Source organism: Schistocerca piceifrons, chromosome 6 (genome assembly GCF_021461385.2).
Source record: "Schistocerca piceifrons isolate TAMUIC-IGC-003096 chromosome 6, iqSchPice1.1, whole genome shotgun sequence".
NCBI classification, from domain to species: Eukaryota; Metazoa; Arthropoda; class Insecta; order Orthoptera; family Acrididae; genus Schistocerca; species Schistocerca piceifrons.
In genome coordinates, this window is record NC_060143.1 from 80,063,060 (window position 1) to 80,081,137 (window position 18,078).

An 18,078-nucleotide genomic window follows, 5' to 3' on the forward strand; every position below is an offset into this window, starting at 1 on the left:
CAACAAGTATAGGAATATGTGTATAACACTAACAATAAGAATGAAAATAATAGTTTTTTTTTTTTTAATATTATGTGATCGTATGGATAAGAAATCTATTTGCCAAGTGGCAGCAGGAGAAGACACATATAAAGGTATTGAAGTTTGCAAGATTTCAGAGCCATTGGATCCTCCTCATAGCAGGAGTGTTGAAGGGAGAGGAAAAAAGGGGAGTTCGGAAAAGTCGGAGTCCCAGGCACACACGCCTGCACAATGAGTGATTGTCTTTATTAGTACAAGTGCTTGCACTCTGCCCAAAATTTTGATGATTGTACAAACGGTTCTTATTGTAAATGATGATAATTTTTATAAAATGTATTATGTGTACTGGAGATTAATTTTTTCTGTGGCAGGTTCTGCAGCGCAACCGCCGAGCGAGAGAAGAAGAAAGTGGTCGCGATCCAGACAGTTTTGACGGCCAGATGTTGTGGATTCTGTGGCGACACATTCGTCGAACTGAGAGGCGTAGAGTAAGTAGATTTGGCCACCTTGTATTTTTCTGTAGGTAAATGTTTCCTTACATTGGATGTTAATTGCATTTTGACTGTTATGGTAAAAGACAGTGGCAATAAAGATGAGTAGGACAGTCACACTTTGTATCATCATACTGGAAGGAGAGAGGGTTGAGTGTGTAAAAAATTTCAGTTATCTGGGGCAGTGTCATATCAAATGATAGAAGTGCCAAACTAGAAGTTTTAAACAGTAACAAAAGGATCCAGCTTCTTCTAGCAAGTGTGAAACCTAATGTGGGATGAGGGAATCCCTCTAAGAGCTAAATAGATCGTGTATAAAACCTGTCTCTTGCTAATCATGATGTATAGTTGGAGACCTGTGTCATAAATGAAACAGTGGAAGCTCCAGATTATAATATCAACAAATATATAAGAAAGTGTCATAAATAAGAGAGAAGAGAGTGAAATACAAGCATGTGAAATGAAGTTCCTTAGGTTAGCTCTACAGAAAAACTGGGGGAGGGGGGGGGGGGGGGAGGGGAGAGAGAGAGAGAGAGAGAGAGAGAGAGAGAGAGAGAGAGTGAGTTACAAACAAATATCTGAGGAGGCACCTGCAGGTGACCTTGACCATGGAGGAAAGAATGATCAGTATGAGACTGAAGTGGGTTGTCATGTGAAGTGAATGCACACAACTGGAACTCCATGTCAGTATTTAGAGATGGAGGTACCAGGAAGAATACCTATTGGGCAGCCTTGGAAGAGATGAGCAGACCAGGTTAATGAAGACCTCAAGAGGGGAGGAGTAACATGGAAGCAGTGGAGACAGAAGAGCTGTACAATGACAGAAACCAGTGGAGGCATATCGTTCACAAAATTCCTACACAAGTTGCTATAAGGAAAACATGATGATGATGATGATGATGATGGTTAAAATTTTAGTTTGTCTTTTAAAATTATGTTATCCTGAGTAAATGTGAAAAATACTTTCCAAGAAAAAAGCACTTGGAATGTGACGGTAAGCATGACTGTAAGCAGGATTTAGAATTCTGAAAATCTTGAGTGTCATATGTTGTTATCAGCAGAGACATCACTGATGTTCTACGAATCATAGTGTGGAATGTCAGATCTCTTAATTGGGCAGGTAGGTAAGAAAATTTAAAAAGGGAAATGGATAGGTTACAAGTAGATGTAGTGTGAAGTTAAGTGGCAGGAGGAACAGGACTTTTGGTCAGGTGAATACAGGGTTATAAATATAAAATCAAATAAGGGTAATGCAGGAGTAGGTACAATAATGAATAAAAAAATATAAATGCGGATAAGCTACTACAAACATCATAGTGAACACACGACCTGAGACGGTAAACATCTTAACTTTGCAGTCAGCACATCTACTATTGTCACAAGCAGTACTGTTTTGCTCAAATTTAACGCATTACTTCTTTCTAGTTAAACGTGGTACAGTGATCAAGGAAAGACAGTAAAACTGATTTGTGAAGTGTAACGGAGACTCTTCATTTAGCACTTAAATACAATGAATTTCACAAGACGATTCAAAATGAAAAATCTGTGTTCTCCACATTCCTCATTGTCCAGCCAGTGAAAGTTTTTAAGTTTTGATTTCTTGTAGTTAACAATGCTAAACTTTATATTTATCTTATAAATAAACTGTAAAAAACAGAACTCGTGTGCCTGTAAAGACATTTCAATAATATTGCTAAACTCAACAGTTGGAGTGCTGAGTCCCACTGAAGAATGACACAAATTCCCTGTTACGTATTTTTTATGGAGAATAAATAATTCCCTCTTCTCTTGAAGCTCACTGCTACAAGTAAATGTCTCCTTACATTTCAAACAACCATACCTTTCGAAACGTGTCTGCTAAGTAGCCAGAAAAATACACTACTGAACACTGTTCAGAGGAAAGGTCTTGCTGTGAGTCAGAAAAATATTCGTCAGCCTCGATGGTTCTCCCTTCTTCATCCTTAGGGGAACCAGGGGTGTTTGGGATTTTGACGTTTCTAGAGCTCTCCAACAGCTGAGGTTCTTCACCTTCCGTTTGCAACACACAGTTGTTCAGTAACAGCATGTTGTCTGTGTCATTCCCACAGTTTTGAAGCATCAGAAGGCTTCATTAGTGAGTTAATAGCACTTGTTTGAAACAAGCACCTTAGTGTTATAACTGTTGGATTATGGTTGTTGCCTATTTCTGAGGGTACACAGAAAATAAATTCTGAAGAGCACCTTGATTCAATCTACTGGTCATTAAAAATTTAATGCTGACAGTTTGTTCCTCAAGAAAAAACTGAGCAGTAGCATTAACAGTCTGGATTAAACCCTTAATGCACAGTGGTGTCGTTATTTTAGCTGTCTTTTTGTCGGTTTTATTTATAGTACTTAAGACATCCTTTGCATTCTGTAGCATTTCCATTACTACTGGGTGTTGTTTTGATAGTGCACACCTGTGTGGATTAGAGGAAAATGCTGTCCTGCTATTCAAAAATCAAACAAATTGTTCATAAATTCTATAAAAGTAGCTGTGTTCTCTGCTGTATCACTCTGCATTCTTTAGTCGCTACACAAGTTCTGATAGCTGCAGCAACAGAGTGGCTTAGGACCTGAACTGCCATTTTCACATTCATTTTCTGGAATGAATCAGGTTGCAAATGACTGTCAATGAGTTTTATCAGCATCCTGATTCTTTTTTTCCTTCTTTTTTTTCTTATCATTGTGATACATTTTCCTGGTGTCTTCGAATAAAACAACAGCATTGTTGGAAATGAAGTCACCACTAAGGAGATTTTTTTTTATGCTTTTCAAGAAATGTGGGACATCATAAATATAAAACAGTCTATGTCCATTCACAATGAAGTAAAGTCCTTCAGGCGTAACCTGTAAATGCTTCACAACACTTAAGAGCAGTAGCTCCCTGATCACAAACGACTAATTTTGGTTCTAGGTTTGTATTTTGCAATAAAATAATTAGTTCCTGTAAAAGTCCCAATAAATTTGCAAGTTTTACTCCTGAATTAGACAAAAAATATGAAACAAGCTGTTTCGTTTCTAGTTACTGTAGATGCCTCTAATCGTAAAAACAAATGCATAATTTGCACTTTCCCTGTCACCCAAATCTTGTAGACCTTCTACTAAATCGAGATCTTTTGCATATTCCAGATAACACATTGTCGACATCTCATCAAAAGATACGAGGCTTGAATGAAAAGTAATGCCTCCACCTTCGTTAATTGAGTTTGGATGGGAATATTTTAATAAATCAAGTACAGAAATAATTCTTAGAATGTGATCTTTAATTAACAATATTCACTTTTCCACATAATCACCAGCCAATGGATACATTTCTGAAGCCGTCACGGAAGAAGTAGACACTCTGTTCCCACAACCACAGTCTCGCAGTTCTCTCAATGTCTTCATCAGAAGCATAATGATGGCCTCGCAGATCATCTTTCATTATTGGGAACAGATGGAAGTCAGACCGTGCTAAATCTGGACTGTATGGAGGATGCCGACGGTGGTGAGATTTTCTCTGAAGTTCTGCTTTGGTGGCTTGTCAAGTGTGTGGTTTGGCATTGTCATGCTGCAGGAAAACATTTCCCTTTTCCTTTCGGACCCTTGTTACCTGTCGATTGTGCTTGAAATTTCTCTCTGAGCGATGCAATGATCGTCCTGAATCAGTCTGTCAACATTTTGCTTATGAAACTCAGTGGTTGCTGTCGCAGGATATCTAACTCTTTGTCATGCAGGTCAGTTGTTCCTGCCTCAACATCTTTAAACTTACTTGTCCAGCGACGCACAGTATTCGCATCAACACAATCGCCATAAACTGCTTTCATTCTCTGATGAGTCTCGTTTGGGGTGACACCTTTGGCTGTTAAGAATTTAATGACTGCATGTTGCATAAACCACATTGACTGACCATCTGCGCAGGGTTCCATACTTTACACTGTAACAATACAACTGTTCAGTGCTAAGGCTTCCCGCCAACTGAATCTGTAGAGAAGAGGCTACAGAACAAGCCAGTACCTGCCGCATACCAATACTGCCAACTGTTAAAGAGTTACGAAGGTGGAGGCATTCAGTCAACCCTCGTACTACACATGCCTTTTCTAAATAGGTTTGTGCCTCAAATTTCTTGCTAAGTTGACTAAAACGGTGTTTGTTAAACCCTGTAGACACCTGTGACACCGATCCATCGTCTAATTGTGGACAGTCCAGGTAATACGATACCCAATTTTCACAAAAATTTATATGCTGCAGGAGATAGGAGATTTGTAAAACAATATTAGGGAGAGATTTTTCTCAATAGAAGACCACGGACATTTTTTGCTCTTGCACTGCATTGCAACCAGTGCCCTGGAGTAATCAAATGGGAAGTAGAAACTGCTGAACACATGGGCAATATTATTTGAGCCCCTACAATGCAACAATCTACCCTTAACTTTTGACAAGTAGGAAGTTTTGTTTTTCAATGATCTGTTTATATTATGCATTTTCTGTTTCACTTTTCACTTTGTAGGAGTATCATCATCATCATCATCATCATCATCATGTAGCATACATAGTTTCCTTTTAACTTGTCTCACTGGCATTTCTATGATTTCTTTCAGATCTGGTAATGGTTCACACTTTTGTGGTGTTGCATTTGTTTCTGCCAGAAGGTGACTAGCTGCACTCTATGTTCTCCTTGAAATATTCATGTTCAGATCAGGTGATGACAGATCAGTCGTATCACTAGTTCTCTCACATACTGCTGAAGAACCAGTATCAGATGTAAATTTTACAGGAACTGCTGTGTGAATAAGTCATTGTTTCGTGCTGTTCATGAATGACTTTCATCAAAATGGGCATCACACAGCAGTCTTGTGCAATTTTTCTGGGTCCATATCCAGCAGTTTGAAATTGCGTGTAACAATAACTATCTATCAGAAAAAATACAATATGTTTATATACCATTAACACATTTAGTAGCTCATTTTACATTAACTTGATAGAAAAGAATCGTTCATTAAGTATTTGCTAAGAGAGCTCTTTGTTTGCAACCTTTTTGAACTTCAAACACTATGATTAATTCTAGGAATGTAGTCCTACAGCAAGGATGTTTTAAGCCCTGGTCAACACTGAGCGAGCTAAATCAGGAAAAACTGGATTCTCATATGTATTGTCGTGTTTTGTTAATAAACTTTACTCGCTTTTCACCGTGCGTCTGAAGTTTCTGCAAAAGTTAAGAAACATGATTTGTAAATTCAGTGTTACTATGCATTTCACATCTAAGTACAAATTATTTTCCTACACAACTTTGCTTTCTTTTTCAAAACCAGCGGGCAAAATGATCCTATCTCAATATCAATGATTTACATCGTAGCTGTAATTAGAGGTCTGCGCAGACAAGAAAAAAATGTTTCCCATACGTGCTTCGCATCCACTAGATCATTATCCACATCTGCCAAGTTGCATAACTGCATTCTCAGATATTAATGTTTTGTAAAGCAGTTTAACCTGCCACTGCTCTGTCAAAAGACTTGTGCCTGGCCTGAATTTTTGTCTGCTGATGTCCGCACTTGGTTATGATGCGAATTAAGGCTGGTCATATTTCAGTGACAGTCATTTCAAATTTAAATTCTTTGGCAAAAAATATTTGTTCCTTCTTTTTAAGTAGAAAGACAGTTGATGAGAAGACATTTTGTACGTGATGAATTTTTAATTGTTGTTGTAAGGGGGCTACGAACACGGTAACATACAAGTGAAAGCGTGGTTTTTGAGCATATTTTGGCGATGTCAACTTTGAAGAGTCACAGACGGCAAACCATAAGTATTTTAAAAATTTACTTTGTACAATTTAAAGATAACCCACTGATATCCGCAATAGAGGAACATTTTTTTTTCTTCAACACAATTATTACTGGGTATATCCGCATCCGCACAGACATTTGCTGTAAGTAGTGTTGTTTTCAAGTAAAAGCTGTATGAGGATTAGTACCGCATGGATAAAAAAAAATTAAAATAGGCCGCGTCTATAGTTTGCATGCTATGCTCGTTCTCTTCTATTCTCCTCCCTTCATTCCAGTGTAAATGCTTGTTCACAGGTATAAACGAATGGCAGTAAATTCTACCGAATTACCTATGAATACTTGTTTGCAGAAGTGTAAACAAGATTTTACACTCGTTCACTTCGTTCGCTTTAGTGTACACCAGGATTTAGATGATGGGTATTATTCATTTATTTCACTGTGGTGATTTCAGCTCTAGAGCCATTTTCAAGTACCAAGACAAAGGTTTTGTAAAGTAATGCTTCTTAAATTGTGTTTACCAAATGTTATCACACTACGCTTTGCTTTTTGTTATACATACCTTATATTGGTTTCAGTTTTCACATTGCACAGAAAAAAAGCCTCTACAGCCAAAATTATGATAGTGAAGTGAGTAAACAGTTACAAAAAAAGTCAAATTGCAGCAATGATTTAATTTAAAAACAGGATTGAATGCTTAGGGCTCCCTATTAATTCATACTCGCAACTAACCTATTAATTTACGTGAATTTAAAATCCACTTCTGTAACCTTTCTTTATCTTTGACGGGAAATCTGAACATTTTTAGTTCAGGATTTGTCTGTCTACTCCTTCCACAGTTGATGTACTCACAGGCACTTGGCATGACGACTCGATCCTCAAGCAACGGTATGTCAGAAACAGCTGTACTTCAGATGCCAGATAGTGGAAAGAGACTAGTGGCTGCATGCGTTTGGACGAGGTTGCCACATATTTCACAGAACGGAGTGCCATCTGGTGGTTGGTGCCACAAGTAAGGGTGTACACTGTCGCCGCCTGGTGGCCATTCCCTGATACGGGTTGCCAACTAGACCAAGCAATCGGGCAATCTGTTTCTTACATGATCTTGGGAATGCAAATGTGCAATATGGCTAAACAGAGATGGCTAGAGGACAGATGCAAGGATGTAGAAGCATGTATCACTAGGGGTAAGATAGATACTGCCTACAGGAAAATTAGAGAGACCTTTGGAGAAAAGAGAACCCCCTGTATGAATATCAAGACTTCAGATGGAAAACCAGTCTTAAGCAAAGAAGGGAAAGCAGAAAGGTGGAAGGAGTATATAGTGGGTCTATACAATTCTATGGAAATGGAAGAGGATGTAGATGGAGATGAAATGGGAGATATGGTACTATGTGAAGAATTTGACAGAGCACTGAAAGACCTAAATCGGAACAAGGCCCCAGGTGTAGATAAAATTCCATTATAGTTACTGATAGCGTTGGGAGAGCCAGCAATGACAAAACTCTTCAGTCTGGTGAGCATAATGTATGAGGAATACCCTCAGACTTCAAGAAGAATATAATAATCCCAATTCCAAAGAAAGCAAATGCTGTCAGGTGTGAAAGTTACCGAACTGTCAGTTTAATAAGTCATGGCTGCAAGATACTAACATGAATCCCTTACAGAAGAATGGAAGAGCTGTTAGAAACTGACCTTGGGGAAGACCAGTTTGGATTCTGGAGAAATGTAGGAAAGCGCGAGGAAATACTGATCCTATGATTTGTCTTAGAAGATAGGTTAAGGAAATGCAAACCTACATTTCTAGCATTTGTAGACTTAGAGAAAGCTTTTGACAATGTTGACAGAATACTCTCTTTCAAATTCTAAAGGTGGCAGGGGTAAAATACTGGGAGCGAAAGGCTGTTTACAATTTGCAAAGAAATCAGATACCAGTTATAAGAGTCGAGGGGGCATGAAAGGAAGCAGTGGTTGAGAAGCGAATGAGACAAGGCTGTAGCCTATCTCGGATGTTATTCAATCTGTATATTAGGCAAGCAGTAAAGGAAACAAAAGAAAAATTTGGAGTAGGAATTAAAATCGACAAAGAAAAAATAAAAACTTCGAGGTTTGTCAACGACATTGTAATTCTGTGAGAGACAATGAAGGACCTGGAACAGCAGCTGAACAGAATGGACAATGCCTTGAAAGGAGGATGTAAGATGAACATCAACAAAAGCAAAACAAGGATAATGGAATGTAGATGAATTAAATCAGGTGATGCTGAGGGAATTAGTTTAGAAAATGAGACAGTTATAGTAGTAAATAAGTTTTGCACTTTGGGAAGCAAAGCAACTGATGACTGTCAAAGTAGGGAAGATATAAAATGTAGATTGGCTATGGCAAGGAAAGTGTTTCCGAAGAAGAGAAATTTGTTAACATTGAGTATACATATAAGTTTCAGGAAGTCTTTTCTGAAAGCATTTGTATGGAGTGTAGCCATGTATGGAAATGAAACATGGATGATAACTAGTTTAAACAAGAAGAGAATAGAAGCTTTTGAAATGTGGTGCTACAGAAGAATGCTGAAGATTAGATGGGTAGATCACATAACTAATGAGGAGGTATTAAATAGGATTGGGGAGAAGAGAAGTTTGTGACACAACTTGACTAGAAGAAGGGATCGGTTGGTAGGACATGTTCTGAGGCATCAAGATCACGAATTTAGTATTGGAGGGCAGTATGGAGGGTAAAAATCGTAGAGGGAGACAAAGAGTTGAGTACACTAAGCAGGATTCAGGAGGATGTAGGTTGCGATAGTTATTCGGAGATGGAGGCTTGCGCAAGATAGGGTAGCATGGAGAACTGCATCAAACCATACGCTGGACTGAAGATGACGATGACGACGACGACGACGACATTAACATTAACATTGTATGAGGAAGAAGTTGAGGACTGAGAGTAACATGACAGGCTACCTAATTGTGCAAAAGCAGACAGTATCAAACAGTGGAAGGTCGTGGATATGATAACAGTAATATGGAAAGGATAAATTGCTTCTCACCACGTATAGGAGGCCCTGAGTGGCAGAATGGCACAATGAAAAAGACTGCTTAAGCATTAAAGTTTCATACAAATTCCTCCTTCCAACACATAAAATACAAACACCTTCACAAAAGCACAATGCTCACAGTGGTCACTGTCTCAAGTCGCTGGAGATGATGCGAGCAGCAATCTGCTGTGGTGGGTAGTGAAGGTAAGGTTGCAGTATGCAAGAGGGAGGGATAGCAGGATAGCATTGGGGGAAGGATGTTGTGTTGCTAGTTGGAGCGTGTTGGAGACAGGATAGACTGTTAGGTGCAGTGGTGTGGACTGTACTGGAGGGGGCTTGGGGGGGGGGGGGGTGTTCAAGGGAAAAGACTAGTAGCAGTGTTGTTGGGACAGAAGGAATATGTAGTGCTGAGCTGGTAGTGGGGAAGACGATAGGCAGGTGGAGGACAAGGACTAGTGAAGGCTGAGGCCAGGGGGTTACAGGTATGAAGGATATGTTGTAAGTAGAGTTCCCATCAGCGCATTTCAAAAAAAGCTGGTGTTGGTAGGAATAATCTAGAAGGTACAGGCTGTGAAGCAGTCATTAAAGTGAATACATTCTGTTGGGTAGCATGTTCACCATCTGGATGGTCCAACTGTTTCTTGGCCACAGTATGGAGATGGCCATTCATGTGGATAGACAGCTTGTTTGTTGTAATGCCCATATAAAGTAGCTCTGTCGTTGACCTGGTAGGAGATGCCTGTGACCAGACCGGAGTGGTGGTGGTGGTAGGAGGAGGATTTATGAGGCAGGACTTACATCTAGGTCTATTCCAGGGATATGAACCAAGAATCAAGTGGGGTTGAATATTGTGTAGGTTCAGTGGGTGGCAAAATACCATTGTGGGAGTGATGGGGAGGATATTTCTCATTTCAGGGAATGACAGGAGGTAATCGAAACTCTGGCTGAGAATGTGATTTTTGTTCCAGTCCTGTATGGTAATGAATAATGAGAGGATGGGCAGAGGGTATGTGGGAAGTAGTGACTGGAGTGACAAAGTGCAGAATTTCTCTTTATGGACAAGGATCAGAGAGTAATTTTGGTCTGTGAAGGCTGAGTGAGACACTCGGCATATTTGGAGAGGGGCTGCTCATCTCTACAGATCTGGCAGCCACAGGTGGCTAGACTGTATGGAAGGGACTGGTATGGAAAGGGTGGCAGCTATCGAAGTGGAGGTACTGTTGGTCATTTCTAGGTTTGATGGGGGCGGAGGTACTGATGTGGCCATCTTGAGGTGGAGATGAACATGAAGGAAAGTGGCTTATTGGGTTGAGAAGGACTGGGTGAACGGAATGCTAAATCTACAGCCAGTATCAATCAGAAAAAGGTAAAGGAGGGTGGAAAATTGATTTGAGAAAATTGAGAGACAAAATTTATGGTGAGTATTTAGGACACACAATATTTAGTGTTGAAAATATATTTAAATAGCATGTGTTTTGGATTCTTAAAGTATATGTATGGAGTGTAGCCATGTATGGAAGTGAAACATGGACGATAAATAGTTTGGACAAGAAGGGAATAGAAGCTTTTGAAATGTGGTGCTACAGAAGAATGCTGAAGAGTAGATGGGTAGATCACATAACGAATGAGGAGGTACTGAATAGGATTGGGGAGAAGAGAAATTTGTGGCACAACTTGACTAGTAGAAGGGATCGGTTGGTAGGACATGTTCTGAGGCATCAAGGGATCACCAATTTAGTATTGGAGGGCAGCGTGGAGGGTAAAAATCATAGGGGGAGACCAAGAGATGAATACACTAAGCAGATTCAGAAGGATGTAGGTTGCAGTAGGTACTGGGAGATGATGAGGCTTGCACAGGATAGAGTAGTGTGGAGAGCTGCATCAAACCAGTCTCAGGACTGAAGACCACAACAACAACAACAACAACAACACGTGTTTTGGATGTAGAATGGGGATGAATTGCCTATTCTGACTCAGACATGCTGTTTTTCATGTTGAAAAGTTTTGAGAGTTACTCCTGTGGTTACATACTTAGTGGTGAGGTGGCAGGTAGCAAATTGTGCACTACAAAATACAACAGAGGATGATCCAGAAAATTGAAGGGCAATATTTAAGAGTGTGAGGTAGGGGGGTGGGGGATGGGGGGGAGGAATGAGGCAGAGGAATAAATTCAAAAGTATCAGTGTGAAAGGAGAAAACGAAGGTCAAAGAAGAGATTTTCTTGGGCCAGCATTTTTGATGTTTTCCTTTGTGTTTGCAGTTTTGGAACATCCTTCACATGAGTAGTCTTAAGGAGAAAATTAGGCCACATTTTAATTTTAGTGTTCTTGTTTTCAACTGGTGATAGGAGATGGCTGTCAGTAAAGAATGATTTCATGTGATACAGTTTTCTGTGAAGAAAAAGAAAAACCATGTAGCGAACACTGTTCTGCTGATAGTTTGGGCAACCTGTAGCAGCACAAGAAAAGAAAAAAAAATTTCAATGATATTGATGCAATCTCTGTGGCACAGAGATAAAAATTTGTGTGCTATTTTGCAGCATAACTCAAGTTGTATCATTTTGGGGGAATAGACAGTAAATCCTGGACAAAATAGATGTTTCGCACTCTTCACACAACTGGAATTTTGTTTTACTTTTGTCACACTTTCATGAAAGTTTTAATTTACACAACTTGGATAAATACAGTTCTTGACTATCACACTGACCCAGATTCTTTTAATAAATTAGAAACAAACAGTTATTGGGTGTGAGGTTTTAGTGCCGTAGTGTTTAACATCAGCATTAACTTGGTCCACACCAGGCAATCAATTCACATTTTCTAGCTCCAAGGGCTATCACCTGGGCCTCCAAGGGCTTTCACCTGGCAGTGGTATTGGCCTGCAGACTGAACCAAGTGAGGGAGACCAGCTGCCTTGCAGGTTTGGTGGGGGACTGTAAGCTACAGGCCTAATGAGCCAATAGTGGGATGCAGTTAAATTACTTTTAATGTAGAAACAAGTATTGTAATGTTTTAAGACAACTATATTTCTCAGAGTTCTTCCCCAGTATTTGTGCTTGTTTTCCTCAGTTACCTTGTTCTTTACAAAGGCTCAAAGAAGTACAACATTGTCAAGTTTGTAATATGCCACAGGCAACCACAGAAGTTCAATTTCTTGTTCAGTGAGTGTAGTACACTTTCCAAAAGGTATTCTTGCGACCTGAAATGTCGTCACACATGTCGTCGTAGGCCTGTTGCAGTAATTTCCTCATATGACTTGGCATAGGTGTAAGCTCTGTGTTGTTGCTTTCCATCCATTCAGTAATAGAATCCCTCCTACATTTCCCAGTGATATTGCATTTATCATCATGTGATATGGAGCTTGACCTATAAAAATTGGAGACTGTTTGGTAATTTTTTGAGAACTCCTCAAAGCCACTCTTCGTAGTGTCTAGCACTTGTCTCAGAATGAAAATCTGCACCTTTTTTTTGTGTAGCAAAATATGGCATTTTGCAAGAACCCATCTTCTTTCTCAATGTGGCACATTAGAACCAATTTTCAAGAATTGAGTGGTGGTGCTAGAACTTCTCTTTTCCAACCATTCCACTTTTAAATACTTTCTTTGTGACAATTGTATATGATACCTGCTGAACAAGGCATTTTTTGTTCCAAATGATTTGCACCACACTGACTGTCATAAGTGTAATAAGTGTGCATCTCATGTGTTGCAAGTGTCTCATTTCCTGTTAGAACTCCTCTCTTTTTTTCCTGCTAATCACTTGTTTTTCATTAGCACAGGTTTTTGTTTTACTTTTTGTATCTGGAGTCCAAAGGTTGTTTCACTCATATCAGGAAAATATTCTGCTTCAATCTTCAACATTTCAAATACGGCTGCTACTGTTAGAAACTGATTTTCCATGTGGAAGTTGTTGATTTTCCATGTGGAAGTTGTTGATTTTCCGTATGGAAGTTGTTGATTTTCCGTATGGAAGTTGTTGATTTTCCGTATGGAAGTTGTTGATTTTCCGTATGGAAGTTGTTGATTTTCCGTATGGAAGTTGTTGATTTTCCGTATGGAAGTTGTTGATTTTCCGTATGGAAGTTGTTGATTTTCCGTATGGAAGTTGTTGATTTTCCGTATGGAAGTTGTTGATTTTCCGTATGGAAGTTGTTGATTTTGTTCCCTCCTCGCCCAACTGGCCTCGAAGTAAATGCATGCACTAATCACAATGGACTTCTTCACAGCTCTGTAAACAATGTGTGGTGTCAAACAAGTAGAAGGCAGCTGATTATATGTGAGGATTGTGTCTCACACACATGCAATGAGTAGCTGTAAGATTGTTTCCTATTTGATTGGGAACCCTGATGTAAACACTGCAATAATTAAATACTTTTCAGAAGTCTGGCGACATAAGCATCTGACGGGTAAGGATGCAAAAACAAATGAATTAAACAAGAGCCATTTGTGCTTTTTGTAGATTTCTGTGTATAAAAACTTGACAGCTGTGAAAGGCAACAACAGAGCTTGCATTTACACTTTTTATCTTGTTCACACATATCGCCACTAAGGAATTGCAGCAGTCTACATCTACCATTACTTCGACAAAACTCTAATCAGAAAACAATGAAAATCCACCTGTGACTAGAGAATGGTTACATCTTCACACTGCACAAAGGAAATTATTAATTTAATTGTGGCCTTGCTTCTGTGACTCTTTGAAGTTGACACCCCAAAAATTCTCAAAAAAGGTCTCTCTTCTCTTAAATGTTACCACAAATTTGGCCCCCATTTAAACTAAAGTGACATATTTGTATGTCAAATAAAACTAAATTTTTCCACAATTAACTGTTATGAAATGGTATTAGACAAAGTCCTAATGGAAGTGGCATGTCCTTGTGTTTCTCCCACCCTTTGAACAGGCTTACCCAGCCTGCCCAGCCTACACATTAACATGGGCACTGAACCACATTGCAACTTGCCATTTTTCACATTAAGAAACACTGGCAGAGGTGAAATAAGTGAGAAGTGACAAATACAGATCCCAGGACTCACTATATCAAACCTGACACTTTCTGATTTGTAGATTGGCACTTGATCAGTCACTGTAATGCCGTAGTTTAAGTCCACTGGCTATTAGAAATTCAGAGACATAATTATTTTTATGTAATAATTTGCACTGTAGCCTAAGGAATAAAATTTATCTGGTCCGTTTACTTTGTTTGTATAAAAATGTAGATATCATTTTGCCTCTTTGTCATGAGATAATTAAAAGAAACTAGAATTACATTTCCTGCAGTGGCACAGATGCCATGCTAAATATTGCTTCTGCCTGCAGGGCCGTGCCCGAGGCACACGAGAGCAGCAGCAGGACGAGATGGGAGATAGCTACTCTTCAGATGACTCGAGCAACAGCTCAGATGGCGACCGTGATCGCCGCTTGCAGTGTTCTCCTTCGTAGTTGGCACCAGCAGCAGTTGACTGCCCCCCATCCCTATGTCGTGCCATCTGAACCCAGCAAAATTAATTTCCTCTTCCTTATAAGTGGACATGGAGTGCCTGGCTTCTCAACTCCCATCTTGTTAGCTCTGTAATCCTTCAATAGGATTCCTGTAATATACATTCATTCTTTGTGGCATGTTTGAGAGGAGTTTGTGTACCATCAATTCACTTACATGTCAGCTCAATGGATCATATCCATTGCCTGTCCATTAATACCAAATAATATTAATAGAACGTATTCTTCTCTTAAAATATTTGTTAGAATTATTTGTGCTAATTATTTGTTCATTTGATGCTTGTGTTTACTAAAAACCAAAAATTTGGAGAACAGATTTTTTTTCTTCTATATACATGCCACAACTCTTCATGAAATTAAAGTTTATCATTTGGGTGGTTTGATATGTGGGCATTCTGATCCTTGTAAGTGCCACTCTCTTCTACAAAGGTATGTTTGGGATCAGAAAATGTGCTTTTCAGCTCCTGCAGAAACAAAGACTGAAACAAGATTTGAGGTTTGGCATCACATGCATGAATAAATAACATATAAGTGAATGTGATATTTGTCAGTCCTCACCATTAAGATTGACTGTTTTATAATACGGATTGTTAATTCTTTGCTTTTCCTTCTCTCTCTCTCTCTCTCTCTCTCTCTCTCTCTCTCTCTCTCTCTCTCTCTCTCTCTCTGTTCCCCCCACCCCTCTTTTCCCCTCCTCCTCCTCTTACTCTGCCTCTTCCTCCTCTCTTCTTACATTTTCAGTTATTTTCTTCAAAATTTCATTGGTTTATTGTTGCTCTGTATAGATGTTAGCTCTGGCATTGTAAGTTATATTTTGATGTTTCACATACACTGTTTGAAATGAGATATATTTTTGTTGTATGTGAGCGTCTTGAACCACTGTTACAGAAACTTTCATAATGTAAAATGTTGTAAATTTGTCTAGTTATAATGTAAAAGAGAAAGTGTAAACAATAATGTAAATTTTCAATAAATCACACACAGAAATTCCACACCGTTATTCAGTTTAGTCATGGTAAAACACACACACACACACACTCACTCACTGACTTCCATTGTAAATAATGACTGGGGTGCTGATTCCTGTGAGTTACATAAAGCTCTTTTTTTTTTTTTTTTTTTTTTTTTTTTTTTTTTTTTTTTTTTTTTTTTTTTTTTTGCCTTGTGTCCTGTTTAGCACGTTATGTAGGCTACAGTAGTTTCTTGTCACTCGAAAATTTAAATTTTGTTATAATTTCTGGTGAGGAGACATGTAACCATATCCCAGGCATGAGACAAACTGTCACACAAAATTTAAACAGTTCCTTTTCAAATGATTCTAACTATTTTAAACCCTTGGCAATACCTTTATGCATTTCAAGTGTTATACTTGTGTGATTATCACACACTCCCTATTCCACCAGCAGTGGGGTTTGTGGCTTTGTAATAATCAGAATATAGGTCACTGAATGGACTGGCTTTGTGTGTGGAGACAATTGATACTAGACTGGTTCTTGTACCCTTACACTGTTGATATGTGCAGCTGCTGAATTATCAACACCCCCACAAATCTGTCAGTTTTTGTGACACAGTCACTTAGCAGATCAGGAGCCTCACCAACAGATGCTACAAATTTACACAAAAGGCTGTAATCTGTATGCATTTAGTCTCCTCCCCTTGCCTAACCTATTCCTACCCCCCCCCCCCCCCCCTCCTCCATGCTTTATCAGCCTCTTATTTTCTAGTGATTTCCTTGCACTACTTGCTATTTCTGTACAGTCCTTTCCACTGAGACATTGCACTGTGTATTTTGTTTAATGGAATATTTGTTATTGTACAATTACTTTAATGTGCCACACAATGCAGTACATTGCAAGGACAAGGCGAGAAAGTCACAGCCGGTCAGAGATTATACTGCTATCTGTCAAAGTTTTTCCACCGTTGATGGTTTATTGCCAATAGAAATTGTACATAGTTGTTATAACAGGGTTGCCACAAGTTGTGGAAATCAGAGAATATCAGAGAACTTCAAATGTATGTGGAAAATATCTGGGAAATTTGAAAAAAAAAAAAAAAAAAGGCCCTGGAAAAATGTCATTTTTGTCTAGATGTAATGGTTTGTTTATTCAGATGTCTTACATCATCTCTGGCTGGGTGCAGCTTAGTACGTGCACCACTTCCTTACTCCCCCATTCTTACTGCTTCCCCTGTTTCTACCATTCCCCTCAGCTTGCAGTCAGTGCTGTGACCACTTCTTGCCACTAGCCTAGCAGCTGCTGACGAGAGGTAGGGAGGCGTGAGGAGTGGTTTGTTTGGATCTGATCCTCAGAGACTGTTGACACAGCATCTGGAGACGGCAGCCATGTGTGCGTGAGTTGTATTTGAGTGATTGCATGAATGTGTTATGCTGTCATTTTCTGACAAAGGCTATGGCCAAAAATTTAGTTGTGAGAGTGTGATTGTCTTTTCTATGTGCCTGTCTGCGGCTCAGCGATCATCTTTACAGTGAGTAGCTACATATTATCATTCGTACTGATTCTCAGAGTATTCGTGCAACTTACCTGCTGCATGGATTGATCACCAAGGTCTCATTTCAACAACATCGTGTCTGTGACATGCGAAGAGATGGCCACACGAATGGACTTCCATGACAGGCCAAACCCACAGGCCATTTCTGCAGTTATCTCTAACGGATCGGGCCTCCTGATCTGAAGCCATTCGGTTCCCACGAATGTGCAGGCCTGACAATGGATCTTGTCTCACCAAGCTGCCTGCAGTCCGGGTCTGAGTGTGTATGGTGTAATGCAGTGGATTTACACGGTTTATCTATGGCCCCAGGACTGCGGTGCTCCTGGGCAGGCCAGAAGCCATCGGCGATGGATTCCAGGAATTGCGACTGTCTCACTGCAAGTACATTGTACAGTGTGGGGTTTTATAGACATTTTACTCATTCAAGTACATTCTGGCACTCCGAAAGTAGTTTGTATATTAGAAAGTACGGACGATAAGAAGAAGAAAAGTGTGCCAGTTGCTGGGAGTTTGTATGCTATGTACTCAAGTATTTCTTGAAAGAAAAACCGCAGAATACCTGTAAAATAACATTGGGTAATAACTGATAATAACTAACATAGTAGAACCGACATTTTATTGGCAGTCACTAATAGTGTTGGTTTAAACAATCTTCCCTGGCTTATACACTACTTCCAAAAGGTCTACTTTTTCTGAGGTTATTCCTAAAATCAGTGAAGGTATCTTAAATCTGTCTTGCAACTCCAAAGAAA

The 18,078-nt window shown here is 39.3% G+C and overlaps 1 protein-coding gene across 2 annotated transcripts in view; it reads left to right on the forward strand.

Annotated features, from left to right (window-relative positions):
- Positions 1-15,917, forward strand: part of LOC124802624 (DDB1- and CUL4-associated factor 8-like) — a 136,876-nt gene extending 120,959 nt beyond the window's left edge. For both annotated transcript variants that reach the window (XM_047263513.1, XM_047263514.1), the window contains exons 10-11: positions 393-509; positions 14,639-15,917. In XM_047263513.1, coding sequence (XP_047119469.1) covers positions 393-509; positions 14,639-14,761 — 240 coding nt within the window. In that variant the 3' untranslated portion in view covers positions 14,762-15,917. The remainder of the gene's footprint in view (positions 1-392; positions 510-14,638) is intronic.
- Positions 15,918-18,078: the final 2,161 nt, after the last annotated feature.